Source organism: Neoarius graeffei, chromosome 21, assembly GCF_027579695.1.
Source record: "Neoarius graeffei isolate fNeoGra1 chromosome 21, fNeoGra1.pri, whole genome shotgun sequence".
In the NCBI taxonomy this organism is placed as follows: Eukaryota; Metazoa; Chordata; class Actinopteri; order Siluriformes; family Ariidae; genus Neoarius; species Neoarius graeffei.
The window spans coordinates 63757072-63780156 of record NC_083589.1 but is presented as its reverse complement, the minus strand read 5'-3'; the positions used below and the strand labels follow the sequence as shown (position 1 = coordinate 63780156).

The following is a 23085-nucleotide window of genomic DNA, read 5'->3' as shown; positions in this document are numbered from 1 at the left end:
CAGTGCATTAATGATGTAAATGCCAGTGCAGTAATGGTGTAAATGCCAGTGCATTAATGATGTAAATGCCAGTGCAGTAATGGTGTAAATGCCAGTGCAGTAATGATGTAAATGCCAGTGCAGTAATGGTGTAAATGCCAGTGCAGTAATGGTGTGAATGCCAGTGCAGTAATGGTGTAAATACCAGTGCAGTAATGGTGTAAATACCAGTGCAGTAATGGTGTAAATGCCAGTGCAGTAATGGTGTAAATGCCAGTGCAGTAATGATGTAAATGCCAGTGCATTAATGATGTAAATGCCAGTGCAGTAATGGTGTAAATGCCAGTGCAGTAATGGTGTAAATGCCAGTGCAGTAATGGTGTAAATACCAGTGCAGTAATGGTGTAAATGCCAGTGCTGTAATGGTGTAAATGCCAGTGCAGTAATGATGTAAATGCCAGTGCAGTAATGGTGTAAATGCCAGTGCAGTAATGATGTAAATGCCAGTGCAGTAATGGTGTAAATGCCAGTGCAATAATGGTGTGAATGCCAGTGCAGTAATGATGTAAATGCCAGTGCAATAATGGTGTGAATGCCAGTGCAGTAATGATGTAAATGCCAGTGCAGTAATGGTGTAAATGCCAGTGCAGTAATGATGTAAATGCCAGTGCAGTAATGGTGTAAATGCCAGTGCAATAATGGTGTGAATGCCAGTGCAGTAATGATGTAAATGCCAGTGCAATAATGGTGTGAATGCCAGTGCAGTAATGGTGTAAATGCCAGTGCAGTAATGATGTAAATGCCAGTGCAGTAATGGTGTGAATGCCAGTGCAGTAATGGTGTAAATGCCAGTGCAGTAATGGTGTAAATTCCAGTGCAGTAATGGTGTAAATTCCAGTGCAGTGGAGTCCCAAAGGGTTTTTACATTTTACCAATGAGCTCACTGTATAGTGCTCCATATAGAATTCCCTAGATAGTGAGTAAGGATTAATGAACGAGAGGGATTTCAGACACAGCATTAGTGTTACAGTCAGTGATGCCTTCTTAAACCAAATAGTTATTTTCTTTCCAGCTAACTACTAATTTGATTTAGACGAAGTTGTTTGTGAGCTGAATGAACTGAGCAATGCAGCTGACTCGCTGAAAAGAGTCATTTTGGAGACAAATGAGTCGAGAAATAGATTTAGACTCACTTAAGTGAGATGTTTCATTGTTGAAATGGGTCTGACTAATTGAAAATAAATGTTTGGGCGTTTAGTTGGTCAAGCAATAGCTCTGACTCACTAGAATGAGCCGCTTGGGAGTCGAATGAGTCTATCTGACTAACAGAAAAGAGGCATTTTTGGAGTCGAATAAGGTGATCCGACTCACTGAGGAGAGACTTTTGGGAGCCGAGTGAGTCGAGCAACAGATCTGACTCATGTAAAAGAGCCATACGGGGGTTGAATGAGTCGAGAAATCGATTTTGCCTCACTGAAAAGAGCCAACTTGGAGTCGAGCAAGGTGATCCGACTCACTGAGGAGAGCCGTTTGAGAGCCGAATGCGCTGAATACTTTTATCTGACTCATTAAAAACAGCTGTATTCGGCTCCCAAACGGCTCTCCCCAGTGAGTCGGATCACCTTATTCGACTCCAAGATGGAGTTATATTTGCCTCATGGAGATACATTTTTCCTCATAACTTCCTTCATAATCTGAATATTTAAAGTAAATATTACAAACTAAGAGTTAGAAAGAAGTGACTCATAGGACTAATACTTCCGGTGTTCGCGGGGACAGTCACCCGCATGCGCAGTCAGTCCCGGAAGTGGATGCTGTAAATGTTGCTGCTGTTCATTAGCGAGCGAAGCGTTAAAGTGGCGGCTGCTTTCCAGTTTCTCATCGAGTTTAAAGTGTAAAAGCTTTGCAAAGATGATCTCGCTCACTGATTCACAAAGTAAGACTCTTACAGCGTGTGTTCGGATGTTTAACTGTACAGTAGGGATGATTTTATCGGCTAATGATGACTAGCATCAGGCAGCAGTGAGCTAATTCACACCTCCAGACTGAGCAGGGTTTATTATTATTATCATCTCATTATCTGTAGCCGCTTTATCCTTCTACAGGGTCGCAGGCGAGCTGGATCCTATCCCAGCTGACTACGGGTGAAAGGCGGGGTACACCCTGGACAAGTCGCCAGGTCATCACAGGGCTGACACATAGACACAGACAACCATTCACACTCACATTCACACCTACGCTCAATTTAGAGTCACCAGTTAACCTAACCTGCATGTCTTTGGACTGTGGGGGAAACCGGAGCACCCGGAGGAAACCCACGCAGACACGGGGAGAACATGCAAACTCCACACAGAAAGGCCCTCGCCGGCCCCGGGGCTCGAACCCAGGACCTTCTTGCTGTGAGGCGACAGCACTAACCACTACACCAGCATGCCACCCTATTATTATTATTATACCACCCTGTTTACACATCATTCGGAGGAAATGTGGGTCTTTTACATCTTGTGATGGCAAAAAATCTGAATTAATCCCACACCCAGGCTTTGATTGCTTCCCACTGGCCTTCATACATCATGATCAGTAATGTTTTGTATCCATTATACGGGTTATCTTGATCATCACGTTAAAGGAACAGTCCACCGAACTTCCATAATGAAATATGCTCTTATCTGAATTGAGACGAGCTGCTCCGTACCTCTCCGAGCTTTGCGCGACCTCCCAGTCAGTCAGACGCAGTCAGACGCGCTGTCACTCCTGTTAGCAATGTAGCTAGGCTCAGTATGGCCAATGGTATTTTTTGGGGCTGTAGTTAGATGCGACCAAACTCTTCTGCGTTTTTCCTGTTTACATAGGTTTATATGAGCAGTGATATGAAACAAGTTCAGTTACACAAATTGAAACGTGGCGATTTTCTATGCTATGGAAAGTGCGCACTATAATGACAGGCGTACTAACAGCTTCTGCGCGCTTCGGCAGCGCATTGATACGGAGCTCAGATATCAATGCGCTGTCGAAGCGCGCAGAAGGTGTTAGTACGCCTCTCATTATAGTGCGCACTTTCCATAGCATACAAAATCGCCACGTTTCAATTTGTGTAACTGAACTTGTTTCATGTCACTGGTCATATAAACCTATGTAAACAGGAAAAACGCAGAAGAGTTTGGTCGCATCTAACTACAGCCCCAAAAAATACCATTGGCCATACTGAGCCTAGCTACATTGCTAACAGGAGTGACAGCGCGTCTGACTGCGTCTGACTGACTGGGAGGTCGCGCAAAGCTCGGAGAGGTACGGAGCAGCTCGTCTCAATTCAGATAAGAGCATATTTCATTATGGAAGTATGGTGGACTGTTCCTTTAAAGATTAAACTGACCTGTTTACTCTTTCAAAACAAACAAAAACAACAGATTTTCTCTCCACATTGTGTTTGATTTCTTTCTGTCACACAAGTATCATATAATAACATTAAACTCCACCCTGAACTCCATTTAAATGTCTGTATATCAGAATATTTGTGATGAGGAGGTGAGAGAGCTCGACAGACTGAAGGACTAAAGCGCTGCTGCATTGCTCTTTTTAAGTAGAGGTCAAGCAAGGCTTCAATCCCACTGCACCCCTGAGTGTCAATCAGGAGGTCATTGAATGGCATTGTGGGTAATATTAGGGAATGTTACGATGAACAAACGCTGTGGAAGATCACGTTAATTCACGTAAAGATGAATATATGAGTGGTTCAGGGTGGAGTACAGAGATGTGTACTGAAACTTCCATTTTATTCACGCCACAGAAATCGGAATGGGACTCACGGGATTCGGAGTGTTCTTCCTCTTCTTTGGGATGATTCTGTTTTTCGACAAAGCACTCCTCGCGATTGGGAACGTAAGTGTTGACATCTCAGTGTCAGGATGTGTTGATCTGATTCTCCGTATAAGCCTCAAGATCAGATTTGAAGTCATCATTGTTACCTCTGTCCATTAACAGGGAACAGTTTTTTGTTTCTTTCTTTTTGCGTTCTGGTTTTTTCTCGTGCTCTCAGATCCTGTTTGTTGTCGGCCTCGCGTTCGTCATCGGCCTGGAGAGGACTTTCAGATTCTTTTTCCAGAAGCACAAGATGAAGGCCACCAGCTTCTTCCTCGGGGGCGTGTTCGTAGTGCTCATTGGCTGGCCGATCGTCGGAGTGGTGCTCGAATTTTATGGCTTTTTCCTTTTGTTCAGGTAAAGATCTTAATCTTTGTTTCGTTTTGGAACCTCAGGATTATCATGCTGTTGAATTCTGGATTCTGATTGGTGGATTAATTTTCTAGAGCAGCAGCTCTGACAGTAGTGTAAGTTTATATTAACATGCTCATTTGGGTATGTTGTCATTACCATAGTAACAGCTCAGTCACAGGGACTTGTCGTTAGAAGGTGAAATGGTGGTGTAGTATGACGATGTGTGTTAAATTTAACGACGTCGTGTCCACCGTCGGCACTTTGAACAGTCAGAGGTGGAGCTGGACGACTTCCTGCTTCCTCTTTAATGAGGTTCTTTATAAAATGCTGTGGTATGAGAAGAATAAAGTACAAACACTGAAGGCTTTATTCTTCACAGCTCTGACAGCTGGTTGGTCAGGACAGATGGTCAGACGCACAGCTGGACTGTGAGTCGTTCCAGATGTGTCACTCTGGGAGATTGAGATCACAGGGTTTAAATATTTCAGGATTTAATATTTTTGAGTTTAATTTCTGATTTGTTCTGTAAGAGTTGAGCTGAATGATGGGATGTGATCCAGCATGGGATTCATTTTAAAGGGATAGTTCGGGATTTTTGACATGAATCTGTATGGCATCCCCATCAATAGTGTCGTGCAAACACACTGACTTACCCCCGACAGCATCCTGTGAGTCCAGTTCTTGTCCAGTTTTGGTCCAGACGAAAGTAGTCCGGCAAGTTTGTTGGGGTCACGAAAGTAAAACATTTTTCGTCTCAAGACAGTATGTGTTCAAAAGAGTGATATATTTGCATCACAAAACCGTTGCCAAATAAAAAGTCAGACCTCGAAATCGCTTGGCACTATTTTCTCTCCCTTCTTATCACTGCGCGCTGCCGCCAGGTGACAGCGAAACGCAGAGCCGCCAAGCTGGTGGGAGACCAAGGCTGCACTCTATCCACGGCTTACACACGTGATGGCACGGAGGATGTGTATAGTGGCAGCATCTGTCCCCCCAGAGAGGATCTTTTCAAAAGCAGGACAGATTATAACTGAGAGGAGAAATAGAATCAGAATTAACTAGTTAATTGCAGCAATTAAAGGAATAGGTAGGAAAAGGAAGGCACAAAGACACCGCGCACCCGTTTTCAGGCGCTGCGCACCCGTTTTCAGGCGCTGCGCGGTGTCTTTGCGCCTGCAGCGGTGCTTTGCCTGTGCTGTGGCTGAAAATAGTTCCAGATATAAATTGGTCTAGTAAATCCCTTCGTGTTAATTTGCATTGATATGTGTACTCGATGTGAATGTACAAGTCATGAGAAATAATTATAAAAAATCTTCCGAAAGAGCCGGCTCCTTATAGTAAGAAGAGCCGAAAGAGCCGAAATTCCCATCACTAGTAAACAATGAATGAAACAGCCGTGGCTGTCACCTGGCGGCAGCGCGCAGTGATAAGAAGGGAGAGAAAATAGTGCCAAGCGATTTCGAGGTCTGACTTTTTATTTGGCAACGGTTTTGTGATGCAAATATATCACTCTTTTGAACACATACTGTTTTGAGACGAAAAACGTTTTACTTTCGTGACCCCAACAAACTTGCCGGACTACTTTCGTCTGGACCAAAACTGGACAAGAACTGGACTCACAGGATGCTGTCAGGGGTAAGTCAGTGTGTTTGCACGACACTGTTGATGGGGATGCCATACAGATTCATGTCAAAAATCCCGAACTATCCCTTTAAATAAATCCAAAACAATTCAGATAACTCCAGTTTGGATTTTCTTCTTCAGATCAGTGTTGTTGTTTTTTTAATCTTCTCTCTCTCTCGCCCCCCGCAGGGGTTTCTTCCCGGTGGTTATCGGCTTCATCCGGAGGATCCCTGTGCTCGGCTCCTTGTTGAATCTGCCCTTCCTCAGTGGGGTAAGTGTCGACTCCCCGTGTTGTGTCCTGAACCGTTTGATGCCGCGGTTACAGCGACTGAACAATAAAAATAATTTCTAATCAGCATGAAGCTTTTATACGTCCTGGACTTTATCCTGCTGACGGTTCCACTTTCTTATATTAATTATATTAATTCTGTGATTTACTGAAACACACAAAATTATTCAATGCATGTCGCATCATCAGCAGGTCACATGACTGACTTTAACCCTTTACTCCTTCCACAAATCTTAATCATGACTAATAATGACTTGTTATGCAACTGAGAGCCTTAAATAAAGCCTTTAAACATGATTCAGGTTTATTTATAATGATTTGATGTGTGGGCGGCACGGTGGTGTAGTGGTTAGCGCTGTCGCCTCACAGCAAGAAGGTCCGGGTTCGAGCCCCGTGGCCGGCGAGGGCCTTTCTGTGTGGAGTTTGCATGTTCTCCCCGTGTCCGCGTGGGTTTCCTCCGGGTGCTCCGGTTTCCCCCACAGTCCAAAGACATGCAGGTTAGGTTAACTGGTGACTCTAAATTGAGCGTAGGTGTGAATGTGAGTGTGAATGGTTGTCTGTGTCTATGTGTCAGCCCTGTGATGACCTGGCGACTTGTCCAGGGTGTACCCCGCCTTTCGCCCGTAGTCAGCTGGGATAGGCTCCAGCTTGCCTGCGACCCTGTAGAAGGATAAAGCGGCTAGAGATAATGAGATGAGATGAGATGAGATTTGATGTGTGTTTCTGGACTGATCAGTAAGAGCCCGAGTGTGTCTTATGGTGGAGTGACACAGCGTCAGAACCGTTGTTACTTGTTAGCGCCTTGTTTAACTCTGGCATGAGCAGAGACGTGGACAGGGCAGTGCAGACATGTCTTACAGCTCAGCTAACAGCACTGTGAGATAAATCAGACACGGCGTCCTTGAATCATCTCCTTCCCAGGAATTTGAGGATTCACGTATTTTTATTGTGACTTAAAAGACTAAAGTGGCGCCGCATCAGTGTGTTGAGGACGACTGGAGGCCAGGGCTCAGGCTGTGTTTCAGTAAATCTGTTTCTGAATTCGGAGTAGGAAAAGAAGATGTTTCCTGTCAACTTGGAATTGAGAATATTCCTTCTCGGAGTTCAGCGTTCAGCGCTCACGTCGTAAATAAACAATAAATAAAATCAGTTCAGTGTCTTGTGTTTGTAGCAGTGTTTACATCAGTCAGCGTAAACAGTCTGATCACACACTCGTTATCTCAAATACACATTTTCCACGTATAGAGACATCCATGGTGTGTTTTTTTTTTTAACCCATTTCACAGCTCTGAAATGATCTAATAAATCTGAGTGAAGTGGAATGCAGGACTGATCCCCAGTTGCATTGTGGGTAATGCCGTCTCGCGGGGATCATCACCTTATCATGGTGAGGCGGTTTGTGTGTCCCAGTGACCTCTAGTGCTATGTCGGCTGGAGTTTTGAGCTCCTGGTAGGGTCACCCATGCCGAACAGGTCGAAAGGTAGGGGCCAGACAAAGAGTGATCCCCTGGTCCTCCAGGTTGGGGGTTGGGCTGAGGGCCGATAACCCTCTCCTGTAAAAAAACAGCTTATTACAGAAACCGAGTAAATCCACTTTATAAAGGGGATGCCGTGGCCGCATCTCATGGTAGAGATTTCATGAAGCACGGGGGCTGAAGCCATCCGGACGCCCCCGGACCGATAAGGCCATTGGTCCACCCAAAACGTGCTATGAGAATTGGTAATTGGAACGTAAGAACGCTGTACAGCAGTGGAAATATTGCCCAAGCAGTGAAAGAAATGAGCAAGAGGGATATCGACATCATGGGCATCAGTGAAACTCACTGGACAGGTCAGGGAAAGATGCAGCTGGAAGATGGTGAGACCATGGTTTATTCTGGAAGGAATGACAACATTCATCAAGAAGGGGTAGGGATACTTATTTCGAAAAATGCAGCGGCGGCTCTCGTGGAATGGACTCCAGTTAGTGAGAGAATAATTCAGGCAAGATTCTACTCCAGGCACATAAAATTGACCGTCATACATATTTATGCACCCACAGGAGAAGCAGGTGAAGGGTGAGTTCTACACAAGACTGCAGGATGTAGTGGATAATAGGAATCAGCATATGTTAATCATCACTGGAGACATGAATGCAAAGGTTGGAGATCAAAATTGGGATTTTGAAAGAGTTATGAGCAAGCATGGACTGGAAGTATGGAATGATAATGGAGAACGATTATGTGAGATTTGTGACATCAACGAACTGGTGATAACAGTGCCACGGTGCTGGATAAGAATGGGAACCTACTCAGTAAAAGAAAGGAAGTGCAGAAGCGTTGGACAGAACACTTTAAAGAAGTGTTAAATAGGGAACAACCACCTAACCCAATAGAGATCTTGCAGTCACGTGACCGGAATGTAAACAGCCGCCATCTTGTCGGTAAAGAACACCGCTGAATACTGCTGCACTCGTGTACAGAATGGATCAATTTCAACCGACGGACTACACGGCTCATTTTTCTAATGAACAGATAACTAGATATATGTCTAAAATAAACGACCTACAGATTAGTGACCCTTATTGATTACCGGACGTAGTTTTCACGACCGTGTCAGTGGATATTGAACTGCCAGAGGTGGAATACCCAGATGTGTATAATTACCTCATTAACTTTCCCTCACTGTTCAGTGGTGAAGCACTGCGTGCTTATAAATCTCTGCACAGTTATCTTTACAGAAATTCAGGATTTGTCAGCAACTCAGATGTGGCATCTTGTAAACAAGAAAATAACAATCCTCATTGGACGGGTAAGTCACTTAAGTATTGAGTACTAGTACTGACCAGCCGATTATAGAATAGAATAAGGTAATTCCAGCTGTAATTCCAAATCGTCCATCTTGTTTACCATGGATCTGGCGTTGGAGAGGTAGAGGCTTGGCAGTGGAGGTTTGAGTGGCTGTTTTCTGAGTTTAGTCAACAGGCCGGCTCTGCCTGCAGCCTCGCTTTTGCTTCCTCTCCCAACGCCGCCTCCTTCGCTTTGCTTCCGATAACAATCCATGGAGACCCCGCTGGTCTCGCTATCTCGTCCGGAATGTTGTGCATGCGATGGAAATCGCTACAAACCGTCATTTTCTGCTGGAAACCAATGTCCAGTAAGTCCATACGGTTGTAGTGGATATTGAAGTCCGGTACAGACAAACAACACGCAAAAATACACACAAAAAACGTGCACAAGTAGGGAGAGCGTGTAGCCGCAGCCATTGTAGTAGAATTGTATATAGTAGGGTTTTCCAGAAGAAAAGGTAGAAGTAGAACCAGAAGTAGAAGGCGGAAATATGGCGTTTGACTGACAAGATGGCGTCTGTTACAATCTGGATCGGCTGTGACGTCACATGCAAGATCTCTATAGCAAGAGAGGACGACGCAGGATTTGACTTGGGAGAATTGATGGAGGAAATAGCAGTCGATGAGCCAACTCTTGGAGAAGTAAAAGACGCAATCATGAAACTAAAGATCGGGAAAGTGCCAGGAATCGATAACATTATGGCTGAGTTACTGAAGACTGACATAGAGTTTTCAGCCAAGAGGATACATGAACTGCTTGGAAAAGTGTGGAGATCGGAAACCATCCCGGAAGATTGGAAGAGAGGAGCGATCATAAAACTACCAAAGAAGGGAAACCTGAAAGAGTGCAAGAACTTGAGGGGGATAACATTGCTGTCCATTGTAGGAAAGATACTAGGAAGGATTGTGATTGACAGGATACGGAACAGAATTGACAAGAGATTGAGGAAAGAACAGGCAGGCCACATCGCTCCTCTCTTCCAGTCTTCCGGGATGATTTCTGATCATTGAGAACTGAAGAAGCCTTTCGGATGAGAAGTGAAACATCTTCAAGAATCTTCAACCAAGTCCAGTTGCTCTCTTTTACCACCCACAGTTACTATGACCTGGATGACTGAGAATCTTCACAGACATCCAGAGAAGATTGTAGGAATCGTGAAGCTATTCTATGAAGATTTCCAGTGTTCTGTTGAAGAGCAGGGTGAAACTGGCGAGTGGTTTGGCATCAAGACCGGAGTCAAACAAGATTGTAATATGTCAGGGTTTTTGTTCTTGATGGTCATGGACTGGATATTAAGAAGAACAGTTGGTCTAGGTGAAAATGGTATAAGATGGAAGTTCACAACCAAGTTTGATGACTTAGCCTTATTTTCCTCTCCTAAACAACATATTCAGGAGAAGACAGAAAAATTACAACCCCGATTCCAAAAAAAGTTGGGACAAAGTACAAATTGTAAATAAAAACGGAATGCAATAATTTACAAATCTCAAAAACTGGTATTGTATTCACAATAGAACATAGACAACATATCAAATGTCGAAAGTGAGACATTTTGAAATTTCATGCCAAATATTGGCTCATTTGAAATTTCATGACAGCAACACATCTCAAAAAAGTTGGGACAGGGGCAATAAGAGGCTGGAAAAGTTAAAGGTACAAAAAAGGAACAGCTGGAGGATCAAATTGCAACTCATTAGGTCAATTGGCAATAGGTCATTAACATGACTGGGTATAAAAAGAGCATCTTGGAGTGGCAGCGGCTCTCAGAAGTAAAGATGGGAAGAGGATCACCAATCCCCCTAATTCTGCACCGACAAATAGTGGAGCAATATCAGAAAGGAGTTCGACAGTGTAAAATTGCAAAGAGTTTGAACATATCATCATCTACAGTGCATAATATCATCAAAAGATTCAGAGAATCTGGAAGAATCTCTGTGCGTAAGGGTCAAGGCCGGAAAACCATACTGGGTGCCCGTGATCTTCGGGCCCTTAGACGGCACTGCATCACATACAGGCATGCTTCTGTATTGGAAATCACAAAATGGGCTCAGGAATATTTCCAGAGAACATTATCTGTGAACACAATTCACCGTGCCATCCGCCGTTGCCAGCTAAAACTCTATAGTTCAAAGAAGAAGCCATATCTAAACATGATCCAGAAGCGCAGACGTCTTCTCTGGGCCAAGGCTCATTTAAAATGGACTGTGGCAAAGTGGAAAACTGTTCTGTGGTCAGACGAATCAAAATTTGAAGTTCTTTATGGAAATCAGGGATGCCGTGTCATTCGGACTAAAGTGGAGAAGAACGACCCGAGTTGTTATCAGCGCTCAGTTCAGAAGCCTGCATCTCTGATGGTATGGGGTTGCATTAGTGCGTGTGGCATGGGCAGCTTACACATCTGGAAAGACACCATCAATGCTGAAAGGTATATCCAGGTTCTAGAGCAACATATGCTCCCATCCAGACGACGTCTCTTTCAGGGAAGACCTTGCATTTTCCAACATGACAATGCCAAACCACATACTGCATCAATTACAGCATCATGGCTGCGTAGAAGAAGGGTCCGGGTACTGAACTGGCCAGCCTGCAGTCCAGATCTTTCACCCATAGAAAACATTTGGCGCATCATAAAACGGAAGATACGACAAAAAAGACCTAAGACAGTTGAGCAACTAGAATCCTACATGAGACAAGAATGGGTTAACATTCCTATCCCTAAACTTGAGCAACTTGTCTCCTCAGTCCCCAGACGTTTACAGGCTGTTGTAAAGAGAAAAGGGGATGTCTCACAGTGGGAAACATGGCGTTGTCCCAACTTTTTTGAGATGTGTTGTTGTCATGAAATTTAAAATCACCTAATTTTTCTCTTTAAATGATACATTTTCTCAGTTTAAACATTTGATATGTCATCTATGTTCTATTCTGAATAAAATATGGAATTTTGAAACTTCCACATCATTGCATTCCGTTTTTATTTACAATTTGTACTTTTGTCCCAACTTTTTTGGAATCGGGGTTGTAGATGATGAAGCCAGGCATGTAGGGCTCAAGATAAATTGGGAGAAGACCAAGATATTGAGGGTAAATGCAAGACAGCAAGAGAAGATCATAATCCATGGACAGGAGATTGAGGATGTGGATGAATTTATGTACCTGGGAGCAAAGGTCTGCAAAGAAGGTGGTGGAATGAAAGACCTAAGAAACAGGCTATGAAAGGCGGGGGGGGGGGGGGGGGGGGGGGGGGGGGGGGGTGCATATACTAGGCTTAAAAGGATCTGGAGCTCAAAGAACATCTCAAAGAGGACAAAGATTAGGCTGTATAAGACACTAGTGTTACCGGGTTTGTTATACGGATGCGAGACTTGGAAGATGAATAAAGGAGATGATGGGGCAATTGATGTATTCCAGCATAAATGTTTGAGAAGAATCCTTAAAATTACAACCCCAATTCCAAAAAAGTTGGGACGTTGTGTAAGCTGTAAATAAAAACAGAATGCGATAATTTGCAAATCATGGAAATCCTTTATTTCACTGAAAATAGTACAAAGACAACATATCAGATGTTGGAACTGAGAAATGTTATTGTTTTTTGAAAAATATATACTCATTTTGAATTTAATACCAGCAACACATTTCAAAAAATTTGAGACAGGGGCGTGTTTACCACTGTGTTGCATCACCTCTACTTTTAACAACACTCTGTAAACATTTGGGAACTGAGGAGACCAACTGCTGTAGTTTTGAAAGACAAATGTCCCATTCTTGCCTGATGCCAGTCACCCTCTGCACACCGTCATCAGCAACCAGAGGAGCCTGTTCAGTGACAGAATGCTCCTTCCCAAGTGCAGGACGAACAGACTCTAAAACTCCTTTGTCCCTCACGCCATCAGACTGTACAACTCCTCTCTGGGGGGAGGGGGGGGAACAGGAGGACAGAGGACGGGAAGGAGCAGTAGCCTAGCCTGACAATAACCAATACCAGACAATGTGCAATATAAAGTGCAATACCTCTCCTACCACCGCCCCCCCCCCCTTTTTTTTCTTTCCCTCCTTCCCCCCTTCCTCTCTTCCCCATATCTTATTCTTTTTATATTTGTATATGTAAATACTTAATTTATTTTAATTTATCTAGAAGTTTTCTCTATTTCTTTTCTCTGTTTATCTGTAATTATGCTGCTGGAATCTTAATTTCCCTGAGGGAACCCTCCCAAAGGGATCAATAAAGTTTTATCTAATCTAATCTGATATACAGTTTCAGTTGCTCAAGTTTGGAGTCTCCTTTGTCGTATTTTGCGCTTCATATTGTGCCAAATGTTTTAAATGGGAGACAGATCTTGACTGCAGGCAGGCCAGTTTAGCACCTGGACTCTTACTACGGAGCCATGCAGTTTTAATATGTGCAGAAAACAGTTTGGCATTGCCTTGCTGAAAGAAGGAAGGCCTTCCCCGAAAAAGATTTTGTCCGAATGGCAGCATATTGCTTTGAAACATGTTTATATCATTCAGCATTAATTAAACCTTCCCAGATGTACAAGCTACCCATGTCATGTGCACTAACGCCCCCTCATACCATCACAGACGCTGAATGCTTTTGAGCTGTGCACGGATAACAAGCCGGATGGTCCCTCTCCTCTTCAGCCTGGAGGACATGATGTCTAGGATTTCTAAAAATAATTTCTACTTTTGATTCATCAGACCTCGGGACAGTTTTCCACTTCGCCTCAGTCCATTGTAAAAGAGCTCGGGCCCAGAGAAGGGGGCGGGGTTTCTGGATATTGTTTATATCTGGTTTTAACTTGCGTTTGTGGATGCAGTAATGAAGTGTTTTCACAGACGATGGTTTTCTGAAGTGTTCCTGAGCCCATACAGTGATTTCCACTACAGACACGTGTCTGCTTTTAATGCAGTGTCTCCTGAGGGCCTGAAGATCACAGGCATCCAGTGTCAGTTTTCAGCCTTGTCTCTCGCAGACAGAGATTTCTCCAGATTCTCTGAATCTTTTAATGATATTATGGACCATAGACGATGTGATCCACAAATTCTTTGCAATTTTATATTGAGGAACGTTATTCTTAAATTGTTGCACTGTTTGCCCACGCAGTCTTTCACAGAGCGGTGAACCCCGCCCCATCTTTACTTCTGAGAGACTGAGTCTCTCTGAGATGCTCTTTTTATACCCAATCATCTTACTGACCTGTTGCCAGTTAACCAAATTAGGTTTTTTTTTTTTAGCATTACACAATTTTGTCAGTCTTTTGTTGCCCCGTCCCAACTTTTTTTAAATATGTTGCTGACATCAAATTCAAAATGAGCAAATATTTTTCAAGAAACAACATTTCTCACTTTCAACATTTGATATATTGTCTTTATACTATTTTCAATGAAATGTCGGTTTTCCATGACTTTCAAATCTTCACATTCTGTTATTATTTATGTTTTACACAGTGTCCCAACTTTTTTGGAATTGGGGTTGTAGTTGGCAAGATCATATCAGCAACGAGGAGATACTTGAGAGAGCAGGAATGGAGCCATTGAGCAGAGAGATAAAAAGAAGGAGATGGAAAATGATTGGACATGTGTTGAGGAAAGATCGAGAGAGTGATTGTAACATAGCGATGACCTGGGCACCAGAAGGAAGGAGGAAACGAGGAAGGCCGAAAATAACATGGAGAAGGACGGTGGAGAGAGAGAGAGAGAGAGAAGCGAGGCGGGGTGGAGGACATGGGAAGAGGTGCAGGTGAAGGCGGCTGACGGGAAAGTGGAAGAACTGTGTGGAGGCCCTCTGTGCCACTAGGCATGAGGAGGACAGGTAAGGTAAGATGGTGGGTAATGAAGGAAAGGGCTCAAGACCAACAGGAACGTTTCCACTAAATCAGAATTTCACTATCAGATAAATCTCAGACACTGCTGAAGAGGAGAATGGGAAGTGTCTGATGATTCTTTGACTCACAATAAAGAATCGTGTGTGTGAGTGAGTGAATTTGTCTTTGTTGTTCTTTTAAAGCTTTCGTAACTCTGAGTGGACGCTCAGCAGTCTCGGTCAGTCACTGCTGCTTTCCCTCCTGCATGTGAGCCCCAACTCACCCTGTCTGACATCATGACATCACTTCCTGTCCAGTCACATGCTCATTTTGTGTGTTTATACCACAGCACTCTTCAGTTCTGGATTCTGATTGGCCAGACAGAAATCACTGGTTTCTATGAACGGTGTCGTTTCTATGGTAACAGCTCATCGATGGTTGGTTGTTTTCTTAACGTTAATGGAAGAAGTCTCCAGTGCAAGATGTTCCATGATGTTCAACGTAGCAATAAGTGGATAAAAGAGAAAAAGTTTTGTACCAGATTGCTGTGGTATAAGGGGACTAAACCATGCCCTGTTCCAGGAAAGTCATCAGCGTTGGTGCGGTAATGTTACCTCACGGTGTTGACGCTGATGATTTTTCCTGTGGCTGCATGCCCCTGTGTTAGTTACGTTAAACATTTTCATTTCATCCCATTGGTGTGAAAATCCTTCCCTGTGTTGTTTTATCTTTTCTCTTTGGATAATTCTTTCTTCTTTGTCTTTCACAGTTCGCGGACAGAGTGGGCGAGAGCAGCAGCATGGTATAACGGACACCGTGTGTGCGTGCGTGCGTTTCTCCTTATTTATGATGGATTTCCTGAAACAAACTGAGTTAAGATGATGTAGTAAAAGCCCTGCCGGTTCTTTTCCCTTTTTTATTCTTATTAACCTCTGGGAAGCCTGTCGGTGCGTGTGGGAGCTGAAACGGCTCGGCTGGCGTGTGGAGGGATTTATACACATCTGTTATTGCTGTACCCAAAAAAAGACCAGTCTCTCTCTCTCCCTGTCCTCCTTTGTGCTGATGGAGGGAACGAGCCGTGCCATGTGTGACGATGAACACCGGCAGGGGGTTTGTTCTGTTACACTGACAGCACTTTGGTTCGGTTCGGTTTGGTTTGGACGCCACAACGAATCTAACGTCTCTCACATGAGCTGTTAATGATCAGTACTTTATTTTAAAAATGTATTTTTATCAAAATATTGAAACTTTTGAGTAAAATTTGCTTGAACTTTGTAAATACAGTTTAAAAACACAAAGCTGATGTTTGTCTTGTTCATTTAAACACAACATAATCAATTAATTAATAAACTGATTAACAAATTAATAATTGACACACAGTGTACACAGAATTTTACCTTTTGTATTTATACTAAAAAAAAACCAGGAACTGCTCAACATCAGCAGCAGTGTTTCTGGGGACTGACAGCAACTAAAATTCTTTTTATTATTTCTTTTGTTAAAGAGGTTTTTTTTTTTAATTTAAAACCTTTTTTTATATTATTTTAAACATTTTATATTCCCCCACATAATTTAAAATATTTCAATGTAAAAATATTTTTCTTGTATTTTTTGTCATTTATTTTAAACTTTTTTTTTATTTTTAATTACTCCTCTCAGGTTTTTTTGGTAGAAGGAACAATACTACTGATTGTGGAAAATTCTAATTGTGTGTTGTATGTTATCTATACTTTGAACACACACTTTTGAGGCTTTTATTTTAAGGGTGCCAATATTTTTTGAAAGGCTGTGTACGGTATACTACTTTTTGTGGCATAAGTATTTTAATTGTGCAAAATTCAGGTTTTTAAATTGCTTGGTTTAGGTTGAGTTTGATTTTTATTTTAATAAGTATAAATGATTTTAATAAATTAGACAGTATTTGATGAGTTTTAGACGCTCGAACAAAATCTGATGATCTTCATGAAGAAGAAATGAGACACGTCGGCGACAGTCGACCTGAAATTTTCGTCACTGTAAAAATATTTATTCCCAAAATGATAAAAATAAAAGCACAATGCAAATCACGAAATGAAAACATTTATTCTTTTGAGTAGATTTAATTAGGGTAAAGTCGCCTTTAAAAAAAGATGTCTATCACTTAGTAAATATTCATGTCATACCTGAGGGTCATTAAAATATCCCACACTTTAATACAACACTGAGAAGATTATTAAAAGAAAATAAGGATATTGCCAAAGGGATATTGGATTTGTGTTCTGGAGGAGTTCAGGGATCAGTCAGAGGGACAACAGAGAGGTTAAGGATCATGTTGAACATGATGCTGCCACCACCGTGCTTCACAATCGGGATGGTGTTCTCAATGCCAAAATGTTCAATTCACTCAAAAAATCTTTCCTCAAGGAGAAAAAGGTGAAAAAAGTACAAATCAAAGAATAAAAAGTAAAACTTTCTGTATCAGTGGACACAACCACCAGTACTTTTAGAGTTAAACTGTAAATGGAACTGGAGGTCCACTCTGTTATCCACGTATCGCACGTCCATTCAGGCCATAATTCTAGGTTTGAAATAAAATCTACGCGTGAAAGGGAAATTGATAAAGGGAGACACAGGAGTTATTAATATGATTGAAGTTGGCTAAAAAAGGCAAGAGGAAACGGCGTGGAGTCGTTAATAATCTCGAGTCAGAGAGACGGTCAATACAGTGTCCAGAGGAGACCGTCATCAATCCCGGGTGTGTGGGGAAGCCCTTTCATCAGAGAGGGAGAGAGCGAGTGAGTGTGTGAGAGAGAGTGTGTGTGTGTGTGTGAGTGTGTGTGAGAGAGTGTGTGTGTGAGAGAGTGTGTGTGTGAGAGAGTGAGAGTGTGTGAGAGAGTGTGTGTGAGAGAGTGTGTGAGAGAGTGTGTGTGAGAGTGTGTGTGTGTGAGAGTGTGTGTGAGTGTGTGAGAGAGAGAGAGAGAGAGAGACGCTTCACCGATCACACTGTAAACACATTTATATTTCTCCAGGCGTGTCGCTGCTTCATCCACTTCCTCATATAAACACCTGATAATAAATAAACTACTCCTCAAGATAAATATATCTAAAATATTATTTATATATTGACAGAATATTTCTAAACATCGTGTTCCATCATCAGAGTGATGCATATCAGAAAACCAATTTAACAAAATATTTTTAAAATATATATTAAATTTCTATGTTATAAATATTAGTTGTATATAATATCAGGAAAGCTAAATATAATACATCATTTCCTGTCAATTAGATTAAATAATACTGTATAATGACCCATGAATACATTCATAAGCTGTTACTATAATGCATTATAAGGTAACGTTCACATTGTTCTAAACTGTATTTATTACACATTAGGAATTGTGTAGTTGGTATGACGTTATAACACCGTTACCAAAGAAACCAAGCACTTGATATTGATGTGTATAAACTGTATAGAAATGTTATAATGCACTGCAAACTGTTTATAACACATTATACAGTATCAGTAATCAGTAGCAAGCGCTTGGTTTCCTTGGTAACGGTGTTATAAGGTCATATCAATGATACAATTCTTAATATGTAATAAATACAGTTTAGAATAATGTGAATATTATGAATATTTTATAACTCATTATAACCTATGATATGACATATGACCATGTACATAAACTCTCCAGCCACTTTAATAGGAACGTGTTGTTGGTTCTAAGATCCCTGTTCTTGGCTGCAGGAGTGGAACCCAATGTGTTCTTCTGCTGTTTCATGCTGAGATGCTTTTCTGCTCACCACGGTTGTAAAGAGTGATTATATGAGTTACTATATCCTTCCTGGCAAAAAAGCTCGACCCAATCTGTCCATTCCCCTCTGACCCTCTCTTATCAACAAGGCGTTTGTTTCCACCCACAGAACTGTCGCTCACTCACTCAGTGTTTTTTGTTTTCTGCACCATTCTGTGTAAACTCTAGAGACTGTTGTGTGTGAAAACCCCAGGGATTTTGGATGTTTGAATTGGACCCCCCCCCCCCCCCCCCCAACTTGGCTGCTGTTCAATTGTTTGTTTTTAAGTAAATATATAATATAATAATGTAACAAATATTTCAAAATATTATTTATTATTTTTATAAATGGTGACCTGGATCACAGAAGAGCTTTTAATAAGAAATTTATAAATATATAATAACATTAATATAATATAATACATATCAATAAATTATAATGTCACAATGTAATATATTATGATGATAATATTGTGTTTATACATATATATATCTGAAATAATAATACATTATTTATTATGTCGTCTCTGAAGCGTGGACATGAAGGAAGTTCATATTTTTACCAAAATGTCTCAATGTTTTTATCATTTAACTTTAAATTGGACCACAAAGATGGTGCTGATTTGTTTATTTGCTTGTTTATTTATTTATTGCTAAAGGTGTACAAGCCCTTCCCCCACGTTAATCAATGTTTCTTGACCTATCACCATAGATGCTGCTCATTAACCACAGCGCTGTGTGTGTGTGTGAGAGAGAGAGAGAGAATTCCTCCACCCTCTTATTATAAATAGGAGTGATTGTTTTATGAGCGACTTTATCCACACTCGTCTCTCTCCTCTTTAAACTCCACTCACTGATCAGATCACACACTGAGGAGCTCACAGCAGAGACATGAAGGTACGAGACTCACCTGGATGTGTGTGTGTGTGTGTGTGTGTGTGTTGTTTTTGATTAGTTTGTAGATCATTAGGAGACAGAGGATCTACTTTCACTAACACTTCAGTTCCACATTTGGTATAAAGTATTATTAGTCATAATAGTAGAAGTGTTTAATAAATCATCCTATTTATTATAATTTTTTAAAAATCTTAGCTTTATCTGGCACATGATTGCTTTGTTTGGTTAATGATTAATTTATTTCACACCTTTTAATTTATCTAATTATTATTTTTATTAGTCCTATGTAATAAATAGTCCTGTTTATTAATTATTATTTTCTGTTATTTATTTTTGAATTTGATCTTTAGCTTGTAGGTGACGACAGACGGAATCCTCTATGTGTTTATTTGTTTGTTTGGTTCTCTGTTTATTTCTTTGTTAATCAGGATGAAATTAGTGGCTAGTTACTTTATCATTATTTTTTAATGTCAGGTTTTAACTGCTATAACATTCAAAATATGATTAGTCATATCATTTAATAAATATATTTTAGTTATCTTGTTACTTATTTTGGAATCTTATCTTTTATTTTAGCTCATGATTAAAGGCAGAATTTTTTGACCATTTGTCTCTTTTCACTCGTTCATTCAGAAAAAGAAAAAATTGTGACATTGTGTTTTTGTTTAGCCCTTTAAAGTCTTATTATTATTATTATTATTATTATTATTATTATTATTATTAAGTTATGAAGTGTACATTTCTATTTTGTAGTAATCACAGTCATTAATGGGAAACAGATGTTGTTATGAGAGTGATTCCTAAACTACTGACCAGTGCATGCGTGTGTGCAGATATGTTTATCAATATAAATGTTACCAGACCAGATATTGTCATTATCGATGAGAGTAAAATGAATGTGTTAATTCTGGAAGAAGGCTGTTGTTTCAATTCATATTTAGAAGAAACTTATTTAACGAAGCTTATGAAATACCAACCCCTTGTACAGCAAATTTCTGATTTTGGGTACAAATGTCAACTTCTTGTACTGATATTTGGCAGTCTGGGTCATATGCATAGGCTGGTCATTAGGGGTTTCAAGATAATTGGATTTTCAAAGGCGAGAGCAAAACAGTTGGCTAAGTATTGTTCAGTCTCATCCATAATTGGAAGTCGTCATATTTGGAGGAGGAGATGCAGTGCTTACCCATAAGAAATGAAATGTTGCTGTTAAAGTGTAACTGACGAAATCACATATCAAGAACATGTCTGAGCAGATAATGCATCTGTTACATTTGCGTCCATATATATATATATATATATATATATATATATATAGTAAATTGTGGACTCAAATAAAGAAGTAAACTGTGTGTGTGTGTGTGTGTGTGTGTGTGTGTCAGAGTGTGAAGACATTCACAGCTTATGCGCTGGTGTTCCTCTTGCTGTCCTCACTCGTCTCTCAGGCATGCAGTGCTCCGAAGGTAACACACACACACACACACACACACACACACACACACACATCTTAATATTATAATTTATAATCACTTGCATTGAAGTTAATACTTCCTGTAATGTTTCTCTCTTGATTCAGGGCAGGTTCCAGCGGCGTAACTGGACTCCTCAGGCCATGCTGTACCTCAAAGGCACACGTACGTACAACTTCTGATCCATTCCCTCAGATTCAGCAGCAGCTACGCTCATGACTCTCTAACGTCTTGATGAACATCTTGTTTGCAGAAGGACGGCGCTTCGTGTCGGTGGACAGAAACGAGGGTGACGTCTTCGACACGCTCCACTTAGGTACCAGTCATAATTCTGATCCACGACACGTTTTCTAATCACATTATTATAAACCCTGAGTTTATTTGTATTACTTTTGTCTTTTCTCAGAAACACAGAATGAAAACACAGAGAACCTGAGCATCTCCAAGGCGGCCACGGTGCTCCTCAACTTCCTCCAGCAAGTCAAAGACGAAGGTTGTTGTCGCTGTTATTTTCTGTAATATAATAAACTGGTCATAAAAGAAGGCACATGATGATAAACACAACACTTTTTGTCCGTTTCAGGAATGGATAACGGATTATTTTTGCAAGACACACCAGTTTGGAAAAGAGACTACTTCTGAGGCGGATTCTGTGTAAAATACGTGAACTGTACAGTTTTATTTATTTGTGTTCTGTCTGTATTTGGTCTTGTTTGATGTAAACTTGTATTTAATGAATACTTGTGCATTTGTGGTATTTAATAAAACTGGATTTGCATCCACAGCATCTGTAACACTCCATTATATTTCAGGCAAAGTTCATTTTTGTTTTTGCTGCTGATCATGTGACAAGTTTTCACTGTTTATTTAAACGACACTGCTTCAAAGCAGATAAAAAGTACTAAAAGTACCAAAAGTTCCCATAAGCCTGTTTTGGATTGTAGTCTTGTAACTACATGGACACACACACACACACACACATTTTTATAGCTAAACTATAAAATAGAGGTACATCCTCCTTTAACACATGGGGGCACAAACTTTTGCACTTATCTTTATCTGTTATCTTTATTTTTTCCCCATTCAGTCCATAAACAGAAATGCAACTTCTCTGTGACATCAACATGTTTCAGATTTCTAATGAACTAAAATGTCTCTCAGTGAGTGGGCAGGGCAAGATGTGAAAGTGGGTGGGGCATTGTGTGGTGGGGGCGTGGTATCTCTAATTCCCGTACTCTCCTGGTTGCTTCGTTTTACCCTTTGGTACGGCTCCCAGAGTGAAGGGCAACTTAATGTTCACTCGGTCCCTCTCGGCCTCCTCTTCTTCATCGTAGGGCTCGTTTTCATCCTCCTCCTCATCCTCGGCATCACTGTGATGTGGGGTGGAGTGGAGGGAGGCTGAGGGAGAGGGCGGGATCGAGGGGGGTCGGGGGTAACGGAACCCTTGAGTCTGGAAAGATATTCACATGGAAAATACATCATCATCACACAACAATCTCATGAGGACATCACAAAAAAAAGTCTGCTTTTTAAAAATATAAATATACACAACTCTTTGAAGCCCGCCCCATTCCCGCCCATGTTCACAAAGCTCCGCCCCCAGAGAGCAATGAATAAATCAAATGTTCTGACAATAAAAAGAAAAAAGTCCATCATCAGTGGCAGGGCTGTATAAAGCCTGTCCAGTCTTTTCATTCAGTCTGAATTAAATGATTGAACGACTCGTCCTCCAGCTGTAGTCAGGCGGTGCGCGTTCATGCGTTTTCGAGGAGTCGCTTTAGAGGGAGGGCTAAAGGGAGGGGGGTGGGACTTGGATACTTAATTTGGAAACTTTCAAATTCTAGCATACTCTCACTGGTTTCTTCAAAATGATGACCCTGACTGTAAGTGTAGAACCTCTTTAAGAGGGAGAACATTTCTATCATCATGATATCTGACAAAACGTTTACTTGGACTGCACAGTCTTAAAGGAAAACAAAAACATTCAGTGGCTCTTTGAATAGTTAAAGGATCTCAGTTTCCGACAGAACCTTGTTAAAAAGGTTCTTTAGAGAGACGACATACAAGAGAAAGCTTTGGTTCTGGAAAGAACTTTTTAGCCCATGAACCTTTAAGCACTTCTGCTGTTAATAAACTGCATAATTATTTGCCATCCCTAAAATCCTTTCACATGGAGGATAACATCTGTAGTGATGTTCTTCCATTCTCTCT

At 41.2% G+C, this 23085-nt stretch overlaps 3 protein-coding genes across 3 annotated transcripts in view; 2 read left to right on the top strand and 1 right to left on the bottom strand.

The window, feature by feature from the left end:
• The first annotated feature begins 1654 nt into the window (after positions 1-1654).
• Positions 1655-16030, top strand: golt1ba (golgi transport 1Ba). Its single transcript, XM_060903490.1, has 5 exons — positions 1655-1915; positions 3767-3858; positions 4016-4194; positions 6004-6085; positions 15502-16030. Exons 1-5 carry the CDS (start codon positions 1891-1893, stop codon positions 15538-15540), a joined length of 417 nt encoding a protein of 138 aa, XP_060759473.1. The 5' UTR covers positions 1655-1890; the 3' UTR covers positions 15541-16030.
• Positions 16031-19131: 3101 nt separating this feature from the next.
• spx (spexin hormone) lies at positions 19132-21543 on the top strand. Its single transcript, XM_060903732.1, has 6 exons — positions 19132-19405; positions 20788-20868; positions 20982-21039; positions 21128-21190; positions 21281-21367; positions 21458-21543. Exons 1-6 carry the CDS (start codon positions 19400-19402, stop codon positions 21514-21516), a joined length of 354 nt encoding a protein of 117 aa, XP_060759715.1. The 5' UTR covers positions 19132-19399; the 3' UTR covers positions 21517-21543.
• Positions 21544-22096: 553 nt separating this feature from the next.
• Positions 22097-23085, bottom strand: part of gys2 (glycogen synthase 2) — a 100227-nt gene continuing 99238 nt past the window's right edge. Inside the window, exon 16 of the mRNA XM_060903731.1 lies at positions 22097-22324. Within this exon, the coding sequence (XP_060759714.1) occupies positions 22097-22324 (228 nt within the window). The remainder of the gene's footprint in view (positions 22325-23085) is intronic.